Genomic DNA, 25,245 nt, shown 5'->3' on the forward strand with positions numbered 1-25,245 from the left:
CCTTGCACCCAATTTACCCGGGTTTGTCCCTTAGCATTTCATGTGAGCACTGCCAGGAGAGGTCCCTGAGCACAGAGCCAGGAGCAGCCCCTGAGCACTGCCGGGTGTGCCCCAAAGATAACAAAACAACCCACGAGAAGCCACTGCTGATAACGGGGCAGGCCGAGGCTCCCGCTGCTCCCCCTGGCTGCGTGCAGGGGTCCGTCACCACCCGAGATGCCACCGATGCAGCAGCAGAAGGGACTAAGTCCCACCTCCCAGCAGAAGGGAGAGAGAGATCAAAGTGCAGCTGATTCAGGGGAACCAGCCAGGGCCCAGGAACCCACCTTCCATCCCGGCAACACGGAGCTCCATGGGCACCGCTGCGGGGGGCCCTGGGGGACTCCGGTGCCACTGAGCTGGGCCTGCGTATTAAACTGTGTCACCCCATTGTTGGGATATCAGCAGGGAGGAGTCTGGGACCCCCCCCACCTCACTGCCCTCGGGAGCCCCCCCCTCAAAGAGAGTGCTCAGGGGCTGGAGCGATAGCACAGCGGGAAGGGCGTTTGCCTTGCACGCGGCCGACCCGGGTTCTAATCCCAGCATCCCATATGGTCCCCTGAGCACTGCCAGGGGTAATTCCTGAGTGAAGAGCCAGGAGTAACCCCTGTGCATCGTCGGGTGTGACCCAAAATCCAAAAAAAAAAAGAGAGAGAGAGTGCTCAGAGGTGTAGCGAGACGCCACGGGGTTGGGGAAGAAAGAGAGGCCTGGGAGTGAGTGTCGGGGGCCGGGTGGGGGCCTGTGGTCGGAAAAGGCAGCCGGAGGAGGTGACGTGGGAGCTGACACCTACGTGACAGGCGGGGACGCGCCTGGCAGGAACGACCTGGGCGGGATCACTGGCGTAGGGAACAGCGAGTACCACGGGGAGCCCGGAGCCAGCGCCCCGGGTTTGGGTGAGTGCCCGAGGCCAGGGTCCCCGCGGGGTAGGGAGGAGGAGGAGAGCCGAGGGGAGGGGGCGTGGCCCACACCGTGGGGGGCCTCGGCTCCGGCTGTTTAGGTGTTATTCTAAGTCATTGTGACCAGCAGGGGCTTTTCCCAATTATTTGCCATTATTTTCAAAACGTGGGCAAACGTTCCACGGACACCCTGGCATGGCCCAGATTTGTGCCTCTGCTGGTCCTAGCTTCGGAGTCTTCGGGGAGCTGGGGGCTGGGGGGGGCTGGGGGAGACAAGTGTTGCCCCCCCCCGTTCTGTCCTGCGCCCCTGCACAGGGGCGGGAACCACGGGGTCTTCAGGTGGTGCCGGACGGGCTGCCACTTGTCCACAGCGGACAGCTGAGATGCAGTGTGACGTCAGATTAGCCGCAATCCTGAGTGGGAGTGGTGGGGAGTTGGGGTTTGAACCCGGGCATCCCCGGCGGGGGGGGGGTGCCTGCTTCCCCACCTCCACCCTGTACTGGCTTGTCCTGGGCTCCTGCTGGCTCTGCTCTCCTCACGGAGTACCCCAAAGAACAGTTTGTGGTGGGAATTTGCAGGAGCATCACTGCTGGTGTACGAACGGCCCTCACGCTCCGACTCTCTCCTGTTAGAAACATACACTGAGGGGCTGGAGCAACAGCACAGCGGGAGGGCGTTTGCCTTGCACACGGCCGACCCGGGTTCGAATCCCAGCATCCCATAGGGTCCCCTGAGCACCGCCAGGAGTAATTCCTGAGTGCATGAGCCAGGAGGAACCCCTGTGCATCGCTGGGTGTGACCCAAAAAGCAAAAACAAAGCAAAGCAAAACAAAAAAACATTGAACAGCCAGAGAGATAGCACAGGGGGAGGGCATTTAGCTGGCACGCGCCTGGACCACATTTATGTCGCCACAGTCCCTGGAACACCACAAGGGGTCACTCCTGAGCACTGAGTCAGGAGTAGCCCCTGAGCACTGCAAAGTGGGACCCCCCTCCCCCCCAAAATATGTGCATATCTATTTTTTTATTCTAAATCCGGGGCCAAAGAGATAGTACAGAAGTTAATGCACTTGCCTTGCACACAGCCAGACCCAGTTTGATGACCACTTCTGGCCCTCTGAGCACAGAACCAGGAGTCAGCCCTGAGCACTGCCAGGTGTGGCTCCCAAATGAAAAAATTAAATTCTAAACCCCTTTATAGTTCCTGGACGGAGGCCAGGAGCATGAGCAGATGAAAACCTTAGGGCAGACACTTAGGGGGAAGTTCATGATGTGAAACACGGACCAGTGGACTCCAAGCATCAGCAGGGCAGTCACCTGGGTGCCCCTCCGGGGGGCGTGCCGGGAGAGGGACTCGGTGCCACTCGAGCCTCGCTGGCCTGCGGAGGAAGTGGACCCTGATCACACGTGAAAGTGAGTTTAGGGGAATCCGTTGAAAAGAAAACGAAGAACGGCACAGAAGAATCCGGAGCACGAGGTCGTGCAAGACCCCGCGAGAGTCTGGACAAGCTCGGGAGACGCGGAGGGAGATTAGCTTCATGCACGAGACCCGTGAAGCAGCTGTCAGAGTGAGGGAGTGGGGGTGCTCACAGCCTGCAGTGCTCAGAGGTTCCTCCCAGCTCAGTGCTCGGGGGACTGTAGCACCAGGGATGGGACCAGGACAGCTGTGTGCAAAGCAGGTGCCTTCGCCTCTGCTGGGTCTCTCTGGCCCCTGAATCTAACCCAGCGGTGAGCAGGCGGGCAGGGAAGATTGAAGGGGATTGTATTTCGGGCCCCCTGGGAAATGTTGGGAACCTTCTTCTCCGTGGCCGTGGGATGTTTCCATCATTTAAAATGAAACACAGTTTGGGGCTGGAACGATAGCACAGCGGGGAGGGCGTTTGCCTACCACGCAGCCGACCCGGGTTCAATTCCCAGCATCCCATAGGGTCCCCTGAGCACCCCCAGAGGTAATTCCTGAGTGCAGAGCCAGGAGTGACCCCTGTGCATCGCCAGGTGTGACCCAAGAAAGCAAAAAAAGAAAAAAAACAGTTTGGGGTCAGAGTCATAGGACAGCAGGCAGGGCACTCACCTTGCACCCGCCGATGCGGGTTTGATTCCCCAACATCCCATATGGTCCCCGGAGCATGACCGGGAATAATTCCTGAGTGAAGAGCCAGGAGAAACCCCTGATAATCGCTGGGTGCGGCTCCAAAACAAAAACCAAAAAGTGAAGCACAGTGAATCGAAACCAGGGGACATTTCTTTTTAAAACTTCAGAGAGGGGCCGGAGCGATAGCACAGTGGGTAGGGCGTTTGCCTTGCATGCGGCCGATCCGGGTTCGATCCCCGGTATTCCATATGGTCCCCCAAGCACCGCCAGGAGTAATTCCTGAGTGCAAAGCCAGGAGTAACCCCTGAGCATCGCTGAGTGTGACCCAAAAAGTGGAAAAAAAAAAAAACTTCAGAGAGAAAATGAAGGCAGCAGCGTTGAGCATCCAAGTCCCGGGAATGATTGAGGGTAAGCGAGGCCAGTCCACTGTATTGCGTTCTCTGCTTTTGCAGCTTGGAAATTTTTTTAGGGGAGAAGACTTTTTCTTGCCATAAACCATCTTACCTACTGAGGAGGTGAGTGTGGATGTGGGGTGTGGGGACAGGGACCAAAAAACCACCTCCAGGTCTGTAGCACTGTAGCACTGTCGTCTTGTTCATTGATTTGCTCGAGCGGGCACCAGTAACGTCTCCATTGTGAGACTTGTTGTTACCATTGTTGGCATATCGAATACGCCACGGGGAGCTTGCCAGGCTCTGCCATGCGGGCGGGATACTCTCAGTAGCTTGCCCGGCTCTCCGAGAGGGATGGAGGAATCGAACCCGGATCGGCTGCATGCAAGGCAAATGCCCTACCCGCTGTGCTATCAATAACACAGTGGATAGCGCAGCTCCAGGGATGAACTAGTTTAAAATGAAACCGCCCTCCTGGCCCTCCTAAGGAACAGCTAAAGACTCCTGGCTCTCGGCGTGGCCTGGTCACTGAGGAGGGGGATTCTGGCATATCTGCTACCCTGGGTGGTGCCGGCTGAGAGCAGAGTTCGGACTCGGGCGAGCCGACTTGGAATCTGTGTCTGCCACTCGTGGCTGACTTCAGACCAGGGACTTCAGCTTCTGGTCCCAGCTTTGCTGGCCTGAAAGGCTAAGGCTAGGCTCAGCGTCACGCTCCGGGCTTCTGGGAAGGCAATGCGTGCCGGGCACAGCTGGCCCCTGCCTGTGACGTCACGCGTCTTCTGTTTCCTGTGCTTTTATTGGAGGGAGGGACGGGCAGGGCGACCGGCAAGAGGCTGGGTAGAATGAAGATCTCCTAATATCCGGGTCCCTGCTCAGGGGGGCTTACCCTTGCTCCAGCATTATCCTCCCACCCTCGGCCCGTCGGTGGGATTAAAGTGCCCTTGGCACTGTGGCTTCAGAACCAGTCACGCTGTGGCTTAACACATGAGTTCTGGTGCCGCGCTTTGGGTGCATCCCGCCATGTTCGGGTGTGAGCCACCGGTGGTACACACCGAAGCAGGAGGCTGAGCCCAGGAAAGGGCCCTGGCAGGTGAGGATCGGGCACTCAGAGGCAGCGCCGTGGCATCTGGGAATGTCAGCCTCCAGCCTGTGGCCCGCTCGCCTCCTGGGGGACCCCAGGGTTGTGGGGGTCCTCGGCGCCTGATCTTCCCAGCCTCCCCTTCCCGCGAGAGCGCTGAGCGTCCCCTTTGTGCCTTGTCCCGTGCTTGTGGGTGGGTTCTCTCTTCCTGCTTTAATGGCTCTGCATAAGAACTATTCAATAAAGTTCTGCGCTTGGCTCCAGGGCCCCGCTGAACCCAGCCCAAAGTCAGCAGAACGTGTGTGGTCCTGTCTCGGCCTGTCGCTGCGCGTTGGGTGCTTCTCCGAGGGCCGCCTCTGGTGGGTCTGGTGGACGCTGGGAAATGCCAGCGTCTGGCTTTGAGTCATGTGGGGAGAAACCCAATCTGCAGAGGTCGTACGCGGTGTGATTCCTTCCCGGAGCTGCGACTCGGCACAGAGGGGTCAGTGAGGGGCGGGTGGGGGGCCGAGGGGGACAGCCCATGTGAGTGGTGGTACACGGGTCACCTTTGAAGTGATGGGATAGTTTTCTTGCCATGGTGATCACACAGATCTCTCTCTCCTCTCTCTCTCCTCTCTCTCCCCTCTCTCTCCCTCTCTCTCTCTCCCTCTCTCTCTCCTCTCTCTCTCTCCTCTCTCTCTCCTCTCTCTGTCTCTCTCTGTCTCTCTCTCCTCTCTCTCTGTCTCTCCCTATCTCTCCCTCTCTCTCTCCTCTCTCCTCTCTCTCTTCTCTCTCTCCTCTCTCTTCTCTCTCTCCTCTCTCTCCTCTCTCTGTCTCTCTTCCTCTCTCTCTCCTCTCTCTCCCTCTCTCTCCTCTCTCTCCCTCTCTCTCCTCTCTCTCTCCTCTCTCTGTCTCTCTCTGTCTCTCTCTGTCTCTCTCTCCTCTCTCTGTCTCTCCTCTCTCTCCCCTGTCTCTCTCTGTCTCTGTCTCTGTCTCTGTCTCTGTCTCTCTCTCTCCTTGTACCCCCTGACTTTCCTGGATCCTATGCTGGCATTATATAAGATGTAACCACTAGGGGTAAATTAAGTAGGGGGAGGGCAGGGAGGGGCTCAGGATCTCTGTATACTATTTTTCTTTTCTTTGTTTTTCTTTTTCTTTTCTTTTTTTTTTTTTTTTTTGCTGCTTCTTGTGACTTGACAATGGTCTAAAAAAAGCGAAAAGTCATGTTTCCATGAGCAGTGGAACTGCAAAAGCCAAACAATGGGCCCTTGTCTCCCAGGCTGTCAGGATTTAGGGGCCAGATAAAGTCCCCCCTGAACCATTTCAGTCCTACACCAGCTTCATCAGAGGATTTCTTGGTCCTGAGGCCTGGGGCCTTTTCCTCCTGGACAGCCGCTCCCCGAAACTGCCCTGTGTGTGGAATTAACTGCTTGTGGAGGGACCTGAAAGCAGGTGTGGATGTCCACTTAGCCGTTTCAGGGGCAACACTTTCTCATCAAGGAATAGAAACCCTCTGAGGGGCTGCAGGTGGGGTTCGGCTGTGGAGATATGAATTGGGCCCACTGCTCAGAAGGGCAATTTGCAAATGCCCTTTACAGTCCTTAAGGAAAACCCGGCCATTTTTTATTGGGGTTGAGGGCCCCACCCCAAGAGAACACAGGCTTCTGTGCCCAAGAAGACGTTTCCCGGGAACGTGACATTCATCAGAATAACCAAAACTTGGCCTGACTGCAAGAACTGCAGTGTAGACAGAGGCGAGATTCGCAGGAAGGTAGAATAGGCCGGTGGTGTAGACAGAGGCGAGCAGAACAATGCCTGGGATGGCCTCAGGAATAGTCCCTTCGAGTCAAGACAGACGGGAAGTTGGTGGGATAAGAGGCTTTGCCTTCTGCTGTTCAGCGTGGGGAGCGTCGAGTCATGGGCAGCCTGGCACGGCCAGGGCGTCACCAAGTGGAACAGTGCCTCACGTGTCCCTGTGTGGATGCCTTCCTCGCGGCCTTTGGGGAGGAGAGAGAGACTGTGGGCACCCCAGGAGGCGGGCTCCCGTGCACGCCAGCCCTCCCCCAAGAACTCTGAAGGGCCATCGCCCTCATCTTAGGAAGGAAAGGGAGGGATACGGACAGCAGTGAGCAGAGATGGAGGACTCATGCCCTCCCGCTGAGCACTGAGGATGGAGCACCCCTGTGTCAGAACAGGCAGCAAATCACCTGAGAGTGCCCCTCTGAGGTCATCTGTTAGCGGTCCAGGGAGGGCACACACACACACACACACACACACACACACACACACACACACACACACACCCTCCCAAGCATGAGAGAGCATCTCTCCTTCCAGAAATTCATCCTGACCTCTCATTGGTCCCCACTGACACATGTGGCACCCCCCGGGCCAATCCTATAGACCGGGGCGGGGAGATGCTAATTGTCAGTCTTGGGGGTTATTCAGGGGGTGGGGGAGTCTTTTCAAAGGCTCATTCTCACCCAGGTCACTGGGACCAAGGGCACAAGGAGGTAGCCCTCCGACAAAAGGGAAAAGGTGTGGGGGCTGGAGCAGTAGCACAGCGGGGAGGGCGTTTGCCTTGCATGTGGCCAACCCAGGTTCGATTCCCAGCATCCCATAGAGTCCCCCGAGCACTGCCAGGAGTAATTCCTGAGATGCAGAGCCAGGAGTAACCCCTGAGCATCGCCGGGTATGACTCAAAAACAAAAAACAAAAAAAAAGGGAAAAGATGCCTCCCAGACCAAACGCAGGAGTCCACGGGCACCCACCTGCTCCTTCTCAGGCAGCACCCGCTCCCGCTCTGCTCCGAGGCCTCCCCACGCGTCTGCCTTCCCGCCCTCTCCCTCCCCATCTCGGCCCAGTGCAAGGTCGCTGGATCACTTTGCAGCCAGTCACCCCATTGTGAGTGCACGTGTTGTGTATGGAGGCTGCATTCGTGCACTGGGAGGGAGAGAACGAAGGAGAGAAATAACTGAACGAGGAGCCCAGGCAGAGTCACTGCATGGTGACGAGCGTGACCACACGCCTGTGTCACTGGGACACTGGTCATCGGGTCCCTCCTGGGCAGGAGCACCCAACATCGCTGTCTTCTGACCTGATCTGGGGTGACCCGGAAGGAAAATCTGGGACTTGGGGTGACCCGGAAGGAAAATCTGAGACCTGGGACTCCGCACAGGAGAGGACGGGTGCCAGAGGCAGTCACTGGCACCTTGTTGGCACCGAGACGGGGACTGGGGAGACGGCGGGCGAAGGAGAGCATTGCTGCAGACGGTGCATTCCTGTCACGCAGCCCGTGTGTGTCCAGCACTGTCCCAGGCCAGCCCTGCAGGGGGCTGGGGGACGGGTGGGCTGGACAGTGGGCCCAGCAGCCTGGCATCGGGGCGCCGACAGTCCATCTGGGCAGGGCAGGCAGATGGAGATCAGATGCCGTGCAAAGCCCAACAATTGTCACATGGAGGAAGGTCAGGGTGGTGGTGGGGGAGGGGAAGGGGCCGCGCCTGGGCAGGCCAGGGAGCCGGACCTGGGGAGGGCGAGCAGGAAGGAGGGAAGGGTGTTCCGGCGGAGGGAACAGCCTGTGCGCGGGCCTAGTGCGGCGGTGGGACAGGAAACAGGAAGTAGGCGGAGAGTGTTCTAGAACAGTCCACGCCAGTGTCAGGCCAGCTGCGGAGAGAGGTGGCACGGCTGGAGCCAGGTGGCCCCGGGGAGATGCCTGGTTATCGTCCAGCGTGAAAACGTCCAGCGGCCAGGGCAGTGGAGCCAACGGGGGGTCCATGGCCGTGTGCCCGTGAACTTGACAGGGCCCTGTGAGGGACGGGGGTGAGGGCTGAGAGGGCAGGAGCTCCTGAACCCATCCCGAGACGGGGCGCTGAATCCACTGACCGTCAGCAGATGGATTTTTAGTTGAAATCAAGTGGGGGGTGGAAGAGGCAGCCGGCGGTGGCGGGGGGGCTGGTGGGGGGGGGCCGGGCTTGCCGATGGCGTGTCCCTGGCTGGGCAGCCATCTGTGCCTCCCTCCTGCCCCGGTGCCGGGGTGTGGGGAGGTGGGCCGCCCTCCCGCGGGGGACCCTCCATCTGCTTTTGATCCTTCCCCGCCTTTGAAGTCCCTCCGCCGCCCTCCGCTCCAGCTGTCATCTCTCAGCCTCCTCCTGCAGCCCCCTCTGCCCTCGGTCCCCAGGGACGGGTGGTGGTGACAGGGGAACAAATGGTGCCTGCCACCGGCAGCAGCAGGACAGGGGGACGGCCAGGGGGCGGGGCCTTTAGGGGGGAGGGAAATAATTTTTTTTTGGGTTGGGGGGCGTCCGTGTCTCGACTCTCCCCGCCTGGGTGAAAGGGAGATGTTGTCTGACCCCCCAGCCCCGACTCTGCTCAGACTGGCTGATTCTTCCTCTTCCCTCCCCGGCCCCAAGAATAAGCTGGTTTCCGATTTCAGGTCATTGTGAGAAGGGGAGAAGGGGAGAGAACAGGAGGGAAGCCCCCCGCCCCCCTCCACACCCCGACGGTAAGAGAATTCCACCCGGCTTACTCCACCACAATAGGGACCCATGGTTTCCGGAAGATTCCCGTGACGGCCCCTATGGCCTTCTGCCGTAACGCTAATTGTGTGTCTCCAGCTTTTGTCTGCAAGAAGGTGCCCGAGCCCCCTGGCATCAGCTGCCCATGTTTGAGCCCCCCCCCCCCCCAGTCAGACCATCTGTCGCCTTTTCTTCTCTTCTCCCTTTTTGAGGCAGCTCAGAGGATTTCCGGCAGGTATCCAAGGTGAGACGGCTGATTAGATGTAGCTGGGCTTCGAACCCTCGACTCCATGACTAGAGGGGTGCCCAGTCCGGGGAACTTAGTGATAGACCCCAAGTTCAAGTTCGAACCCAAATGGGGGGCAAAGAGCCCAGGCCTGGCCTTGAATCCTGGCTCCATCCGACACACACACACACACACACACACACACACACACACACACACCACACACACACCACACACACACACCCCTATGGTCCCCGGAACCCCATCTCCTCACCTCTGCTCAAAGGATTAAATGAGCCAATATTTGCACAGAGCTCTTAGCCTCGAGTGAACGCTCTTAAGGTGAGTGGCTTTCAGGTCCATTATCCGTGAAGGGAGCGTGGTCATCAAAGCAAGGTGAAGGCCTTTAAGAGCCTCAGAACACCAAGAGATCAGCCACCGCCCTCGCTGGCCCCGGCGTCTCCGCAATAAAACGATACGCTCCATCGAACATGAATACGCCACTCACCCCAGCCGGAAACGTCGACGCGCCCCACGGAGGAGCAGGAGGCACAGGAAAGCATCACCAGACGTTTCCTTAGCACCTCTACGCCACTCAGTGTGTTTAGTCAGCCTGGGAGAGCCGGGCCACACCAGTCCGTCTCTCAGGGTAGTTGAGAGAATTAAAGATGGAGCGATAGCACAGCGGTACGGCGTTTGCCTTTCACGCGGCTGACCCGTGTTCGATTCCTCCGCCCCTCTCGGAGAGCCCGGCAAGCTACTGAGAGTATCGCGCCCACACGGCAGAGCCTGGCAAGCTCCCCGTGGCGTATTGGATATGCCAAAAACAGTAACAAGTCTCACGATGAGAGACGTTACTGGTGCCCGCTCGAACAAATCGATGAGCAACGGGATGACAGTGACAGTGACAGTGATGAACACAATCCAGGAACTCTCCGGGCAGGGACGGGGTCCTTGGGCAACGGGTGAGCTAGGCTCTACCCATTTTTGGAAGGGGCTGCCTACGCTGGGTGGTCCCAATGGAATGGTTCATATCGCTAAGTTTGTGTTGACGAGCCTGAGGTCCTTATTTGCCGCCAAAAGATGATGTGTCTGAGTTTCTCTCGGCCTGTTTGAATCTCAGAACTGGCGTTCCTCACGAAGGCCCAGAGACAAGCACTGCCTGTCCCTCTGGGCAGTCGGGACCATGCAAATGTTGGACAGGCATGCGTTATTTTTCTTTTTTTCTTGGGCTTGTTTTTTTTTTCTTCTTCTTGGGTCACTCCGGCGATGCACAAGGGTTACTCCGGGCTCATGCACTCAGGAATCTCTATTGGCGGTGCTTAAGGGACCATCAGGGATACTGGGGATCGAACCCGGATCAGCCACATGCAAAGCATAAACACCCTCCCTGCTGTCCTATCGCTCCAGCCCCCAGACCTGCGTTTTGAATATTAAGTCTCGGTGGCAGGTCAGAGAGGGTGCGGGGGTGAATTAAGGTGCCGGCCTCGCATGTAGCCAGCCTGTTTGATTGCTGCCATTTGAGCCCCTGAGACACACGGGGTGGGGGCCCAGCAGACCCTCAAGTATTGCTGGGGTGCCTGTGATCCCAGCACCACGTCCTCGAACGCTTGCATGGAACCACCAGCCTGATTGGGCAAGCACTGCCAGTAGGTGCCCCTTGAGCCTCCTGAATGCCTCCATGGAGAAGCCCCCAAATAAGATAATAACAAAATTAATTAAATGGGTCTTGGTGCATTGATTTTTTTTATTACTGTCATACTCTTCTGTCTGGATTTTAGTGATGGTTTTTGTTTTTTAGGTATTTGAAATTGTATTTAAGGCATTAAGTAAAATTGAGATTTTACTTAATGTCCGCATCAAAAAATCATTCTGTGCCTTTATATTTAAAGGGATCTCTTACAATATATTTTTTATTCCTGTTTTTTTATTCTTTAATTACTGAATCACCATGAGGGCACAGATACAGATTCACACATTTTAGAACTTGTTTTTCCCTCATACAATGTTCACAAACACATCCCTCCACCAGTGCCCATTCTCCACCACCAGTAAACCCAGTATCCCTCCCCCCTTTTTAATTCCTGTTATTTAATCTTTGTCTGTCTCAAGACTACTTACTCTCTTTGACTTTATGTAATTGTTGTAACAGGAAGTGAATTACATTGTTTACATGTAATGCAGTAATTGATAGAGTTGAGTTTAAAGACTCGGTTTAATTTTTCCTGGTCCATCTTTTTTCCACAACTATATTTTTTTTGTGTGTGTTTGGGTTTAGTTTATGGGCCACACCGGATGCTACTCGGGGTGACTCCTGGCTCTGCACTCAGGAATTATTCCTGACAGTGCTCAGGGAACCATGTGGGATGCTGGGGATCGAACCCTGGTCAGCTACATGCAAGGCAATTTGATTAAATATTTTTATTGCTCACTTTTTATCCTCTGTTAGCTTGATAATAGACATATTTTATTACTTTTCTTTGAATCGTTACCCTAAAGATTATAGAATGCGTTCTTGATAAAACTTCACCTTTACTACAAATTAGTACTTGCACCCCCTCCAGGAAAATGTGAGGCGTTAGGATCCGCTCACCTCATCCATCCATCTAACCCTGTATCTGCCCGGCTGGATGCTCTTCGTTCTCTGCTGGGCGTTCATGCTTCCAGAACAGTCTTTGTACTGTCGGTCTACTGGTAGCAAGAATCTTAATTTTTTTGCTTGCGTTGTTCTTGAAGGAATACTTTTTCCTGCTGGCACAGAATCCTACATTGGTAGGAGAAATTCCACTGTCAGATTTTCTCTTTCCTGTTAAGAAGCCCTGATTTCTTCTTTAAACCTAACACATCTTCCATCTTCTCCTGGTAGTTTTGGGGCTGAGTGTCTGTTGTCACTGTGGATGGGGAGACCCCAGTGTCCCCACCAGTCTTCCCTTCAGAACCCCTGCTTTGGGGTTTGATCTGTGCCGTTTGTCTGGAAACATTTTCTAGCCATTTCTCCGTAGAGATTTCTGACCATTCGGGCTGACCCATGGATCATTCAGCCCATTGCTTCCGGAGGGCTCTTCCTGTCTCTCCTGGTCCCCTGTCTTTGATGCTTGTATGAAAAACCTACTTTTCTTTTTGAAAAATTGATTTTTAAAAATCAACACCGGGATTTACAAAGTTGTTCATTATACAGTTGCTTCAAGCATTTAGTGCGCCAACAGCACCAGTGTGACCTTCCCTTCATCAGTATCCCCAGCTTCCCTCCCGATCCCAACCCTTGGCACAGAATAAATTTACTTTATGTTGCTTATTCCAAAAAAAAAAAGTTAAGAACTGGAAAATAGAATGATCAGAAAATAAATCATTAAGGGCCAGTTAGCGGTTGCTATATGATTTTGACCTGTGTAAACAGGAAAATTAAAACCATTTGATACATTTTAAATACCATGTTAAATACCATTGACGTATATGTTTCCAACTCTGGCATCTGAAGTCCATGACATGCAGTTTTATTTTATACTTGGATCTCGTTATGGTAATTATCATGTTTCACCTGTCATTAAAAATACTTTAAAGCGATTCTTAGGAGTTGACGTGGAATAGGGAAGGCCTACATAGGCAAATACTCCCTCCCACTTTATAGAAACACAAGGAGAAAAATCTCCTTTTCGTCCTGCCTTCTAAGCTCTGCCGACTCCTCTGCCAGTTCACGCACCGTTTCTTCAACCACGTTCAGTGTCTATTTTCACTGCCGTATTGAGTTCTGTGTTTCAATCATATGTCTCCGTTTTAGAATTTCTCTTCTAAAATCTCGTTTCTTTGTCAAATTTCAACCACAAGGCTGTTTCCTTGACCCCCGAGTGCCAGGTTAGGTTGTTGGGTGGGTTTGGGGGGGGTGGAGGGGGGTCCCTGTTGGAGAAGGCTAATACCTAAGTTTTACCTAAGTCTCAGTTTTCCCTCATTTGGTCTTGTCCCCTGGGGCGCCTGGTGATTTTCCAGGCAATGGGAAACCTCCTAGAGGGAAAATTATGGGCGCTCTGGAGGCTGACCTCTGCCCTCCCCAAAGGAAAATGACTTCGCTTCTGGTGCTCACAGAGGCACATCGTTGTGCTCCAAGAAGGGATTAAGGTGACTCACAGTCGGTTCTGCTGGTGGGTGCTCCTGCCTCTCAGGGCTTTCTGTCAGAAGCCAGGCGTGTTTACCCAGGCAGCTCATCCTTGACGGGCTGTGACGCCCGCCTGGCCTCCCTCGTACTGGGCGGGCGCCAACGCTCTGCTTCATTTCTTGCCCCTGCCGCCTGGCCTGGCTCCCCACCTCTTACCCCACCCAGCCAAGGCGTGGGCAACCAGTAACAGTTGCCAGCAAGTCAAGCTTTCTTCTCTGGGGGTGCCCTGGTTCCAGGGTCTTGGCCCTGTAGACCCCCCCCAGGTGCACAGTCCGCCCTAAACGCCAGCGTGTATCTCCCCGGCCGTGAGCCTGGAAAGTGCGTTTTGTTCCTTCCGACTGTCGTGCTTGGACAGTTGGCAGATGTCGGGAGGGAAAGTGGTCGGGTTCGGGCTTCTGTCTGGTCCCACACCTCTGAGAGGCTGAGCCAGCGGAGCTCAGACTCTTCTCTGATGGCTTAAACCTATTTTTTTTTTGTAGCTTTGAGTTCTTGTGCGAGAGAGTTTGAACCAAAAGTGCAACCTGTGTCATCTCGAGTAGGAGGTGAATTCTATGGAATGCATAGAAAGAAAATAGCTTACTTTCATTTTCTCCAATATTGGAAAATTAAAAAAAGCAACACTAGAGCATATATATATATATACATATATATATATATATATATATATATATTTTGCTTTTTGGGTCACACCCGGTGATGCACAAGGGTTACTCCTGGCTCTGCACTCAGGAATTAGTCCTGGCAGTGCTCAGGGGACCATATGGGATGCTGGGAATCGAACCCAGGTCGGCAGCATGCAAGGGAAACGCCCTACCCGCTGTGCTATCACTCCAGCCCCTAGAGCATTTTAAAAAGCATGTAGTACTGTAGAACTGCCATCCCATTGTTCATCGATATGCTCAAGCGGGCACCAGTAATGTCTCCATTGTGAGACTTGTTGTTACTTTAAAAAGCTCACTCCAAAGAAAAGATTTGAAAAAAAATTATGGGGGGTAGAGGAGATGATGAGGTTGGCAGTGCTCAGGGGCTCTCCTGGCAGTGTGTAGGGGACCACATGTGGTGCCAGGGATTATGCAAAGCAAGTGCTTTTACCTCTCCATTAAGCCTCTGGCCCCATGAAATGTAAAATCTTCAGTGAATTTCTTAAAATGTGGGCATTTTCTCACATTCCAGTCTTAGAAAATAATTTTTATACCCAGGAGTAAAAAATAAAAAAATTATGGGGCATAATTTTTTACAAGGAAATTATACTGCAAAGAAACAGAAAAAATGAGTGATTAAGGAAAGAAAATTGTAAGGGCTGGAGCGATGGCACAGTGGGGAGAGCGTTTGCCTTGTATGCAGCCAACCTGGGTTCGATTCCCAGCATCTCAAATGGTCCCCCGAGCACCGCCAGGAGTAATTCCTGAGTACATGAGCCAGGAGTAACCCCTGTGCATCACCTGGTATGACCCAAAAAGCTAAAAAGAAAAAAAAAAAGAAAATTGTAGCATCTAAAACAAAACTTGAGCGATAGCACAGCGGGTAGGGCGTTTGCCTTGCACACGGCCAACTCGGGTTCGATTCCTCTGCCCCTCTCGAATGCCCAGCAAGCTACCAAGAGTATCCCGCCTGCGCGGCAGAGCCTGGCAAGCTACCTGTGGCATATTCAATATGCCAAAAACAGTAACAACAAATCTCACAATGGAGACGTTACTGGTGCCCGATCGAGCAAATCAATGAACAATGGGATAACAGTGCTACAGTGCTAAAACAAATAGCACAGTAAAATAGAGACTGTTCATGGCACATCAACAAATTCTTCTGTAAAGAGGGACGAGAAATAGCATTGCTGGAGGAGAATCACTCAGATGCCCTCCTTCCCTCCCTTCCTCCCAGCCCGCAGCAGACAGATATCAGTTGACGGCACGGCCAAGACTCTGTAACCAGTACCGTGGGGTTAAGCCTGGTTTCCATGTCACCCCGGCCTTCAAGGATCCTTGGCGCATGTCTGGGTTGCCTGCGTCAGTCTCTTCAGTAGCGACACTGTGACCCTGACTTAAAACTCACTAGCACTTCCGGCCCCGCTATCCTATTAGCACATGCTGTTTGCAGGTGCCAGAAACACTTGAAGAGAACAGTGACTCTCAGTAAAATAAATAATCCAGGTGGCCAAGGCCAGCGGGCCACCTTTCTTTCGTTCCCTAGAAGGCTTTCCTGATGCCACACGTGGCACAAGTCTCAAATGCTCAGGCCTGTAGAGACCTGGAGGAAATAGAGATGGGAAAAGTATGTCAAGTGGAAGACATTAGGGAGTGGTGGGGATTGGGGCAAACTGGAGCCCTTAGGCTCCAACAAAAACCGAGTTTCACTCAGCTCAGCTGATCGCCACCATGCAGGAATAAGACCATTTTCTTTTCTTTTTCAAGGAAAACATTTTTTTAAAAAAATCAGTATTGGGGCTAAAGTGATAGCACAGTGGGTAGGGCATTTGCCTTGCATGCGGCCGACCCGGGTTCGATTCCCAGCATCCCATGTGGTCCCCTGAGCATGGCCAGGGGTAATTCCTGAGTGCAGAGCCAGGAGTGACCCCTGAGCATCGCTGGGTGTGACCCAAAAAGCAAAAAGCAAAAAAAAATCAATACTTTTTTAGCTTAACAGTCTCCCAGTTGAGTTATTTCAGCTTTGCAAAAATATATACATATATTTTTATATATATCAACATTTTTATATGAAACTGCTGTACTTTTAATGTTGGCAATGGCTTCAAATATTTTTAAACCCCAAGCCACTGGCGGGGGTGGGGAGGGGAAGACAATTCACTTTGGTATTTTTTTTTAAACTGAATTTAGTCATTTGGCTAACAATTTGCTGCCTCTAATACTCAGACTCATAGCATCTGGATGTTTGTAGAAACCAGTACTAATTTTTACATCTTTTTTTTAAGCCTTAAATTGTTTGCATACACCCAAAAGTATGAAAGGAATGAGTTTGGATTAAATGCAAATTTCTGGTGCCCTGCTTACAGCAGCTGGCAGTTTTCTTTTCTCCTCGGTAGGAAATATTTTCAGCTTTGCAAATCCCTCCCGTGGCTCCCCTGCTCAGCCCTTCCGCGTGGAAGGAGCCACGGACGGTGCGGTGAGCCAGTGAGCAGAAAGCCGTTACAGACTCACAGATGCTAAAACTCCATTTCCACATACTTTTCACGTGTCATGAAATGTTATCCTCCTTTTGATTCTTTTCAGCCACTGAAACATGTGAAAGCCATTTGTCAGGGGTCCAACAAAAAAATGGGTGGCAGGCCAACTGCAGAGGGACCGTTGTTTATGGGTACCCTGGAATTAAAACCTTATGAGCAGGGTTGAGTACAGCGGGGAGGTGCTTGCCTTGCACGTCGCTGACCTGGGTGTGATCCCCGTGATCCCATATGGTCCCCGGAGCCTGCCAGGAGTGATCCCTGAAGACAGAGCCGGGAGTAAGCCCCGAACAGAGCCTGGTATGGGCCAGAAAGGGAAAAGGAAGGGAAGAAGAGAGGGAGGGAGAGAGGGAGGGAGGGAGGGAGGAAGGAAGGAAGGAAGGAAGGAAGGAAGGAAGGAAGGAAGGAAGGAAGGAAGGAAGGAAGGAAGGAGAGAAGGAGGGAAAGAAGGAGGAAGGGAAGGGAGGAAGGGAGGGAGGAAGGAAGGAGGAAGGGAAGGAAGGTAGGAAGGAAGGGAGGAAGGAGGGAAGGAAGGAAGGGAGGAAGGGAGGGAGGGAGGAGGAAGGGAAGGAAGAAAGGGAGGAAGGAGAGAAGGAGGGAAAGAAGGAGGAAGGGAAGGGAGGAAGGGAGGGAGGAAGGAAGGAGGAAGGGAAGGAAGGTAGGAAGGAAGGGAGGAAGGAGGGAAGGAAGGAAGGGAGGAAGGGAGGGAGGGAGGAGGAAGGGAAGAAAGGAAGGAAGGAAGGAAGGAAGGAAGGAAGGAAGGAAGGAAGGAAGGAAGGAAGGAAGGAGGGAGGGAGGGAGGGAGGGAGGGAGGGAGGGAGGGAGGGGAGGGAGGGAGGGAGGGAGGGGAGGGAGGGAGGGGAGGGAGGGAGGGAGGGAGGAAGGAAGGAAGGAAGGAAGGAAGGAAGGAAGGAAGGAAGGAAGGAAGGAAGGCTGTGAACGGTGCAACCCCGAGTGCCCTTGTTCAGATTGCTTCTCCCTGCAGGTCCTCCTCCCCCTGCCCTGTGCTTGGGTCACCATCCCTCTGCGTCTGTTGTCCTGGGGCTGCTTCTGTCTGCATCCCTACAGCTTTGTGGATTTGGAACTTCCTGTGGGCGGTGTCAGCCCCTGGCCCTCCCTCTCCTCTCTGCTCAGACTCTGGGCTGGGACCCGTTCCCCGTCTCTGTCGTTCTTGAGGTCTCGTATCCCGTGAGTGAGTGACCCGTGTCTGGAGCCCACGACTGCGTGTTGAACCGCCTCCTGGGAATTCCCTCCCTTCTGTCCCTCCACGACACTGTGGTCATGCCCAGTGCCCAGGGCAGGAAGCCTCGAGGCTGGGAACAGGCCGGTAATCTGCAAGGCTGGGATTTGAATCCATGACCCTCTGGTGACGGGACCCAGTGTGAAGCCCCCTCCCCCTTCTGTCACCACCCGTGCTTTTATTGATGCTGCAAGGATGCACCGCCCAGCCGAGGCTGTGGACATGCTCTCCATGAGCATCCCCAGGGCAGCACACACCCCCCTTCCTGCTTTCCTGCCCTCTGACAACTGCGTCACCACCTCAAACATCCAAGAGTCTCGTTTACTGGGGCTGGAGCGATAGCACAGCGGGGAGGGCGTTTGCCTTGCATGCGACCAACCCGGGTTCAATCCCTGGCATCCCATAGGGTCCCCCGAGCACCGCCAGGAGTGGTTCCTGAGTGCAGAACCAGGAGTCAGCCCTGAGCATCACCGGGTGTGACCCAAAAAGAAAAAAAGAAAAAGAAAAAAAATCTCGTTTCCTGACTTCAGGAGGATTTGGGACTGACAGGTGTAAAAGCTGACACGTTCTCAGTCTAAAATGAAGATGAGAGTTTGGAGAGCTAGTACGGTGGGTAGGTGCTTGCCTTGCCAACATCACATAGAGCCCCCTGGACACCCCCAAGAGCGATCCCTGAGCCAGGTGTAGGCCCTGTACGGACCCCAGCCCCAGGGAGAATAATCCCAGGAGATGTTTCCTATTCTGTGAGCGACCCTCGCTCCTCGCTGCCATTGTATCAAGATGATAAGGACGCAGGAACATACTCGCTGGCTCTGGGGGGTTGACCTCGGGGAGGGGCCGCGGTTCTCTGCTGCCTGCAGCAACTTGTTGGCTGTTCTGGCACCTTCTGCGGCCCTCTCCGCCTTGCACAGGTAACATCCGTCACGGAAGAGCGCATCCAGTTTTCTTTCTTATCTGCATTGGTGCCCCCTCCTGGAGCTTCTGGCTTTGGGGGTGGGGGGCTCCTGGCCCACCTGTGGCTTCTTCTCCATCTGTCCCTGTCCTCGTCCGCTGGAACGCCCCCACCGGGCACCAGCTCCTGCGATGACATTGAATGAAAAGAAGGACAGAACTCAAAATCTTTCCGGTGGCAAAATTCAGCGAAGAAGGAGGGGAAAGTTTGGGTGGAGGGGGCGTATTCTCCGGAGGGGAGTGCGCACTTCATTCTCATGCATGTCCCTGCCCTGAAAAGTTTCGTGCATTACCATTCTGTGGAATTTCTAAGACGGTGGGGTTTGGGTAAATCAGCATTTAATATTTATACTCTTCGGGAGGAAAATAGGAATCATTAGTAAGCCCGCATAATTAATGAATAAATTATATTTCCCTTTGTTTTCTGACAGGTACAGGGAAATGCTAGAACTAGTGATCTCACCCAGCCTCACCGTCGACAGGGATCGTCCCGGGAACCTGAAGCTCGCTCGTGCCGACACCGATGTCTGGGCTCTGAGTAGCAGAGAAGGTAGGTTTCTCGTGGGGGGACCCACGGTCCCCACCTCCCCGCCTCCCCCCCATGACTCCCGGGATCACGCCTGCTGTGATGAGCTTAGTCTCTGGATCCAAACTCGGGCTCACGAGTTCGGTCTCGCCGCCGTCCTTAGCGCCCTGCAAGGGCCTGCTCGCGCTCTCAACTTCCTGGCTGGGTCGCCAGTTCCGAGAAGTGCTGACACCCGAGGCCCATGGGCTTCAGTGGGCTGGGCCTGGACGTGCCCTCTGGGTTCCTCCCCTGCCCGCTCCTTGTCCTCCCGGCTCCCCCGTGGTCCAAGCCAGCGGCCGTGTTTACAGGGTGGCGGCGGCGGCGGCGGGTGGAGGACAGGACGGGACAGGGTTGGGGTGGGGGGGATGGGAGGAGGGTGGCAGGAGGGGCTTTGCTGCCGCCCGGCCAGGGACGAGTCTGCCTTTGCCTCTCCCGCTGGGCTGCAGTCAAGGAAGCGGAGGAGAGTTAAGCTGTGTAAAAATTACTGGCAAGTGATGCGGCCTGACTAGTTCTTGCCAGAACAATCCCAGCTATTGTTTGCTCTGTTCGGGAGCTGTCAGCCTTCCTGGTAGAGCTCCGAGGAGTGAGAGGAGTGAGCGAAAAGGCATTAAGCTATTATGTTTAACCAGTGGGCTTAACCCTTTCCTCTACCTGCGGGGGGGGGGGGCGGGAGTGGCTGTCGGGGCTCTGAGCCCCTTTGGAGCTGTCTCTGTGGATGTCTGCAGGGGGGGTGGCACCGAGCGAGCCCTGGGCACGGAGGCTCTGGGTGCGGTGGTAGAAAAATCCGAGATGTGTCTCTTGTTGTGTAGACCATGGCTGGGTTCCGGGTTCCAAGCCGCTCTGGCGTGCAGCGTGATTCTTGTCGCCCCAGGACCCTGGCTTTAACCACAGCTTTCGCCATAGCTCTCTGGCCCACCAGGAGTAGGTGCTGCTGGGACCCCTGGCCTGAGCTGAGAGACACACCGGCCACCCCTCATTCCCCGGGGGCCCTCCCGGGAGAGTCGTTGGGAGATGCCGAAGTTTGGAGCATCCTTCTAGAGGAGAGGCGCCTACGGCAGGCTGCCTGCGAGGCCGGGGGGTGGGGAGGGCAGGGAGGGGCGTTCAGAGTGACACCCCTGCCAGCCCGGCTGCCCGGGCGCCCAGCCTCACCTCCTCAGCTGCTCGCTGCGAAGAGGAAGAGGGGTGAGGAGTTGCACGCCAGGGGGCATGGTCATAGTTAAAACCCTTCACCTGTGTCCTGCTCCTGCCCAGCCTCCACCTCTGATTCCAGACCCGTGGCTGAGTGCGGGGCGCAGCCCACCTCGGGGGCAGTCAGGGTGGACTTGGACAAGTTGGGTTCGTGTGAAATATGGGATTTCTCGCTTCCCATGAGCCTCAGTCCACGTTCCCTCTGGGCCGGCCCTGCCCCGTCCCCTCCAGCCTCCCGCCCGGCAGTGTTCCCCTGGGCTTCCACTGCCCCCCCAACCCCACGCCCCCGCACCGTTCCCTCTGACCGAGAAACAGTCTGAACCGAGACCAGCCCTGGGCCTCAGCCGCAGCGGCACCCACGCGGACACGCACTGGGCACGAACACCCGCGCCCACGGGCTCCCTGTGCCGGCATCAGACGCTGAGGCTGGCTCCCCTGCTCTGTGCCGGCACCGACGCTCTGTCCCCTCTGCTCTGTCCCCTCTGCTCTGTGCTGACACTGACGCTCTGTCCCCTCTGCTCTGTCCCCTCTGCTCTGTGCCGGCACTGACGCTCTGTCCCCTCTGCTCTGTGCTGACACTGACGCTCTGTCCCCTCTGCTCTGTCCCCTCTGCTCTGTCCCCTCTGCTCTGTGCCCTCTGCTCTGTGCCCTCTGCTCTGTGCTGACACTGACGCTCTGTCCCCTCTGCTCTGTGCCCTCTGCTCTGTCCCCTCTGCTCTGTCCCCTCTGCTCTGTGCCGACACTGACGCTCTGTACCCTCTGCTCTGTCCCCTCTGCTCCATGCCGACACTGACACTCTGTCCCCTCTGCTCTGTCCCCTCTGCTCTGTCCCCTCTGCTCTGTGCCGACACTGACACTCTGTCCCCTCTGCTCTGTCCCCTCTGCTCTGTGCCGACACTGACTAATGCTGTCACCCTCGCCCTCTCCCCTGGGACCTGCGCACACGGGCTGACTCAGCACTGCGGAGAGAGTGATCCGCCCACCCTCCCGCCCGCCCCCCCCCCAGAGGAAGAACCCGAGGCTGCGAGACACGCAGCAGCTGCACAGTTCAGTGTCAGCCCAGATGTGAACCAGGTGCTGTCCGGGACCTGCTCCGAGCAGCACACGGCACCATTGGCGTGTTGCTGACATGCGCGGCATATCCTATGCGTGTCGCTGTGCTCCGTCAGTGTCCGTCAGGCTGTCGGGGGAGAGCACGGGCCTCTTTCAAGGGTGGGGGCTAACTGACCAGACCCTCTCTCAGATCACGCGTGGGACAAGAGCCCCACCGGGAAGCTCAGTGCATCTCCGGGTTCCCGGAACTCTGGGAACACCCCCCCCCCCGGCCCAGACATGCCCTCTCTCTCTTCCTGTGACTGGGGCACCCACACCCTTTCCAGCACCCTGGACGCCTTCCACTGGCCTGGCTGCCGCGCCCAGGCTGTGAGGACAGAGCACTGGACGCAGACACCATGCTCCCACGGACTCGCATCCACATCCACCTCACACACACGTACTTTCTCACAGGTGTCCATGTTACCTTATATCCACATATATCTACATACATATTCACACACATGCACGCTCCGTCGTGTCCACGTTGACTTACATCCACATACATCCATGTACATGTTCACACACAGTGCACACTCTCTAACATGCATCCACATCCACATATACTTCGATCTGTTCTTTCCCACACACGCATCCACATCGCATATACACACATCCAGACATCCACCTACCTACGTATTCACACACATGCACACATTCTCAGGTGCATCCACCTTTACTTACACCACATAAACATTCACACACTCACACACTTGCATCCACATTCATACACACACTTTCTCACACATGTCTTCCCACATGTTCACTAGACACACAGCCTCATCCACACATTCATTCACATACCTGCACACATTTGTATGTACTCAGGCGTTCACGCACTCGTGTTTCTAAGTGCTCACATTCAGAGCTGCACATTCACTCACACTCACACTTGCACACACATTTGTTCCCGTTGAGACAGTCCGTGAGCAAGGGCCTGGGGTCACTTTCCCCCCTTGCAGAGGCCTCCAGGGCCACTCTCCCGGCCCACCCCGCTCACTCTCCTTCTAGGTCCTTCCTTCTGGAATAGGCTTTACTGAGTGGCTGCAAGGGCCCCGCTCCCAAGGGGACCCCAGGAGGCGTGTGCCGGCCTCCACCGAGGGCTTCCTGCGGGGACTAGACCCCAGAAAACCCCGGTGGCTCCCTCTGCGCCAGCTCAGCCTTCGAGCAGATGTGGGTCCGGGACTAGTGTCCAGACCTCTCTGGGACTCAGCTTTCTTACCTGGTAATTGGGACAGCAGTGGCGTGAGGATAGAGTGAGTCCGAGCGGGGGTGCCTCAGTGCTTCTAGATCGAGCTCTGCACTCCTCCCCTCTCCTTCCCTCTCCTCTGCCTCTCGCCACGACTCGCCCAGCCTCGCTGCCTGCTCTCCCTCTGCCCCCATCTCCCTGCATGTGGGGCAGGGTCATGGCCGAGGGCTTTCTCTGGCCAACGTGACCCATCCAGCTCACCCGGAGTCAGCCACCTCTCAGCACTGTCAGAGACACAGCACAGAAGCCCACGTGGGGTGCTGGGAGCGGGGGGGGAGGGGGGGGCAGGGCAGAGGCTGGTAGTGGCAAGAAAGAGGCAGATAGCAACAGTGTTGGTGACTGTGGATGCAAGAGAGGGGGTGACATATGGAGAGAGTCTGAGGAATGTGGAGGTGGTGCAGGGGTGAGTGCAGTGGTGAATGCAGGGGTGAGTGCAGAAGTGGGTGCAGGGGTGAGTGCAGAGGTGGGCTCAGGGTGTGAGTGCAGGGGTGAAGTCAGAGGTGAATGCAGGGGTAAATGTAGAGGTGGGTACAGGGGTGAGTGCAGAGGTAAATGTAACGGTTAGTGCAGGGGTGAATGCAGAGGTGATTGTAAAGGTGAGTGCAGAGGTGGGTGCGGGGGTGAATGCAGAGGTGGATGCAATGGTGAGTGCATGGGTGGGTACAGGGGTGAGTGCAGAGGTAAATGTAAAGGTTAGTGCAGGGGTGAGTACAGAGGTGAGTGTAGAGGTGAGTGCAGAGGTGGGTGCGGGGGTGAGTGCAGAGGTGAGTTCAGGGGTGAGTGCAGAGGTGAATGCAGGGGCGAATGCATAGGTGGGTGCAGGGGTGAGTGCAGAGGTGGGTGCAGAGGTGAGTGTAGAGGTGAGTGCAAAGGTTAGTGCAGGGGTGGGTGCAGAGGTGGGTACAGGGGTGAGTGAAGAGATGGGTGCAGGGTGAGTGCATGGGTAAGTGCAGGGGTGAGTGCAGAGGTGGGTGCAGAGGTGAGTAGAGGTGAGTGTAAAGGTGGGTGCAGGGGTGGGTGCAGAGATGAGTGCAGGGATGGTGCAGAGGTGAATACAAGGAGCGTGTACAGGCTGTACATGCAGGGCTCAGCTTCAGTCCCTGGTCCCCTAAGTATTGAAAGGACCAACCCCCAAGTGCCAGCTGGTGTGGCCTGCAGGCCAAGTCGCAGGGGGCGGGTTTCCGTTGCTCCTACGCCTCCACAGCTATTCTGACCCCAAGGCTGGGGGAGCCACGGACAGGGCGCAGACGGGCCAAATCCAAGAGCCAGTCCCGAGAAGAGCCCAGAGACAGCACTCAGAAACCCCGTCACAAAGACAGGCGTCCACGAAGGGTGGGCCCCGCATTCCGCAGGGCCCGAGCCGTCGCCAGAAGCACAGCCCTCGGGCCTGAAGGGGGTGCAGGCCGGCAGGGCCCGGGCACGAGTGCACAGCCAGCGCCCCTGAGCCCTGAGCCCAGGCAGCCCCGGCCCGGAGCCCCGGGCAGCTGCTGCAGGCCTGCCAGGCCCCTCCGTGGCTCAGCCACGCTTGGGAACGGCTGAGGCAGCGTCGCCAAGGTCTCAGGTCTGCCAGCCAGAGGCCAGTGCCCAGCCAAGGCCCAGCCAAGGGCCAACCAAGGCCAAACTAAGATTCAAATTAAGGCCCAAACCAAGACCCAAATCAAGATCCAGCAAAGGCCCAAATCAAAACCCAAACCAAGGTCACGCCGAGGTCGAAACCAAGGCCAAACTGGGATCCAAATTAAGGCCCATCCAAGACCCAAGTCAAGGCCCACACCAACCTAAACCAAGGCCAAACCAAGACACAACTCACGGCCCAAACAAGACCCCCACCACAGCCAAACCAAGATCCAAACCAAGGCCAGGCCAAGGTCCGGGTACCTGCCGGATCTCCAACACCGGGTCACGCCCACCAAGGTGCCATCAGAGAGACCCCGTCTTGTGGCATGAGACTGGCCAGACTGGTGTGACCCCGAGGCTGGGGTCTGCGTGGCTCCCCCAGTGCAACACTTGAGGAGGGAGGGGTGCTGAGCCTCACCGGGTGGTGCTCAGGGCTCACTCTTGGCTGTACTCAGCATCTCTCCAGACCATGCCGGGGGACCGCGTGTGGGGCCGGGATCCACTAGGGGCCAGAACATGCACTTCCCGTGCTATTGTACAGGTCAGCCTGAGGACAGGAACAGAGTGAAAGTCAGTGGGGGCTCACGAGGTGTTTCTCCCTCCTGTGTGTCCAGAGACCACCTGGGACCCCTGTTCATTGCAATCTCTGAGCAGCCCGAGAGTCTATGCAGTTGATGAGTTTCTGGGGGCTCCCTGGGGCCCCGTAGTTATCCAGGAGGGCTGGTTAGCCGTTTAGTTGCTGGCCCCACTGTCAGCATTGATGGGTCGATACTGACTGGGCTTGGGGCCAGCGAAACGGCA

The 25,245-nt window shown here is 55.7% G+C and overlaps 1 protein-coding gene across 3 annotated transcripts in view; it reads left to right on the forward strand.

Annotated features, from left to right (window-relative positions):
- EYA2 (EYA transcriptional coactivator and phosphatase 2) overlaps positions 1-25,245 on the forward strand; it is a 208,295-nt gene that overhangs the window by 54,424 nt on the left and 128,626 nt on the right. The window contains exons 1-2 of one of the 3 annotated variants that reach the window (XM_055140852.1): positions 877-933; positions 19,165-19,283. In XM_055140852.1, the coding sequence (XP_054996827.1) occupies positions 19,175-19,283 (109 nt within the window). In that variant the 5' untranslated portion in view covers positions 877-933; positions 19,165-19,174. Of the gene's footprint in view, positions 1-876; positions 934-19,164; positions 19,284-25,245 lie in introns of those variants that run through there. The other 2 variants (XM_055140851.1, XM_055140853.1) reach the window with 2 other exon arrangements.

Source organism: Sorex araneus, chromosome 5, assembly GCF_027595985.1.
Source record: "Sorex araneus isolate mSorAra2 chromosome 5, mSorAra2.pri, whole genome shotgun sequence".
NCBI lineage: Eukaryota > Metazoa > Chordata > Mammalia > Eulipotyphla > Soricidae > Sorex > Sorex araneus.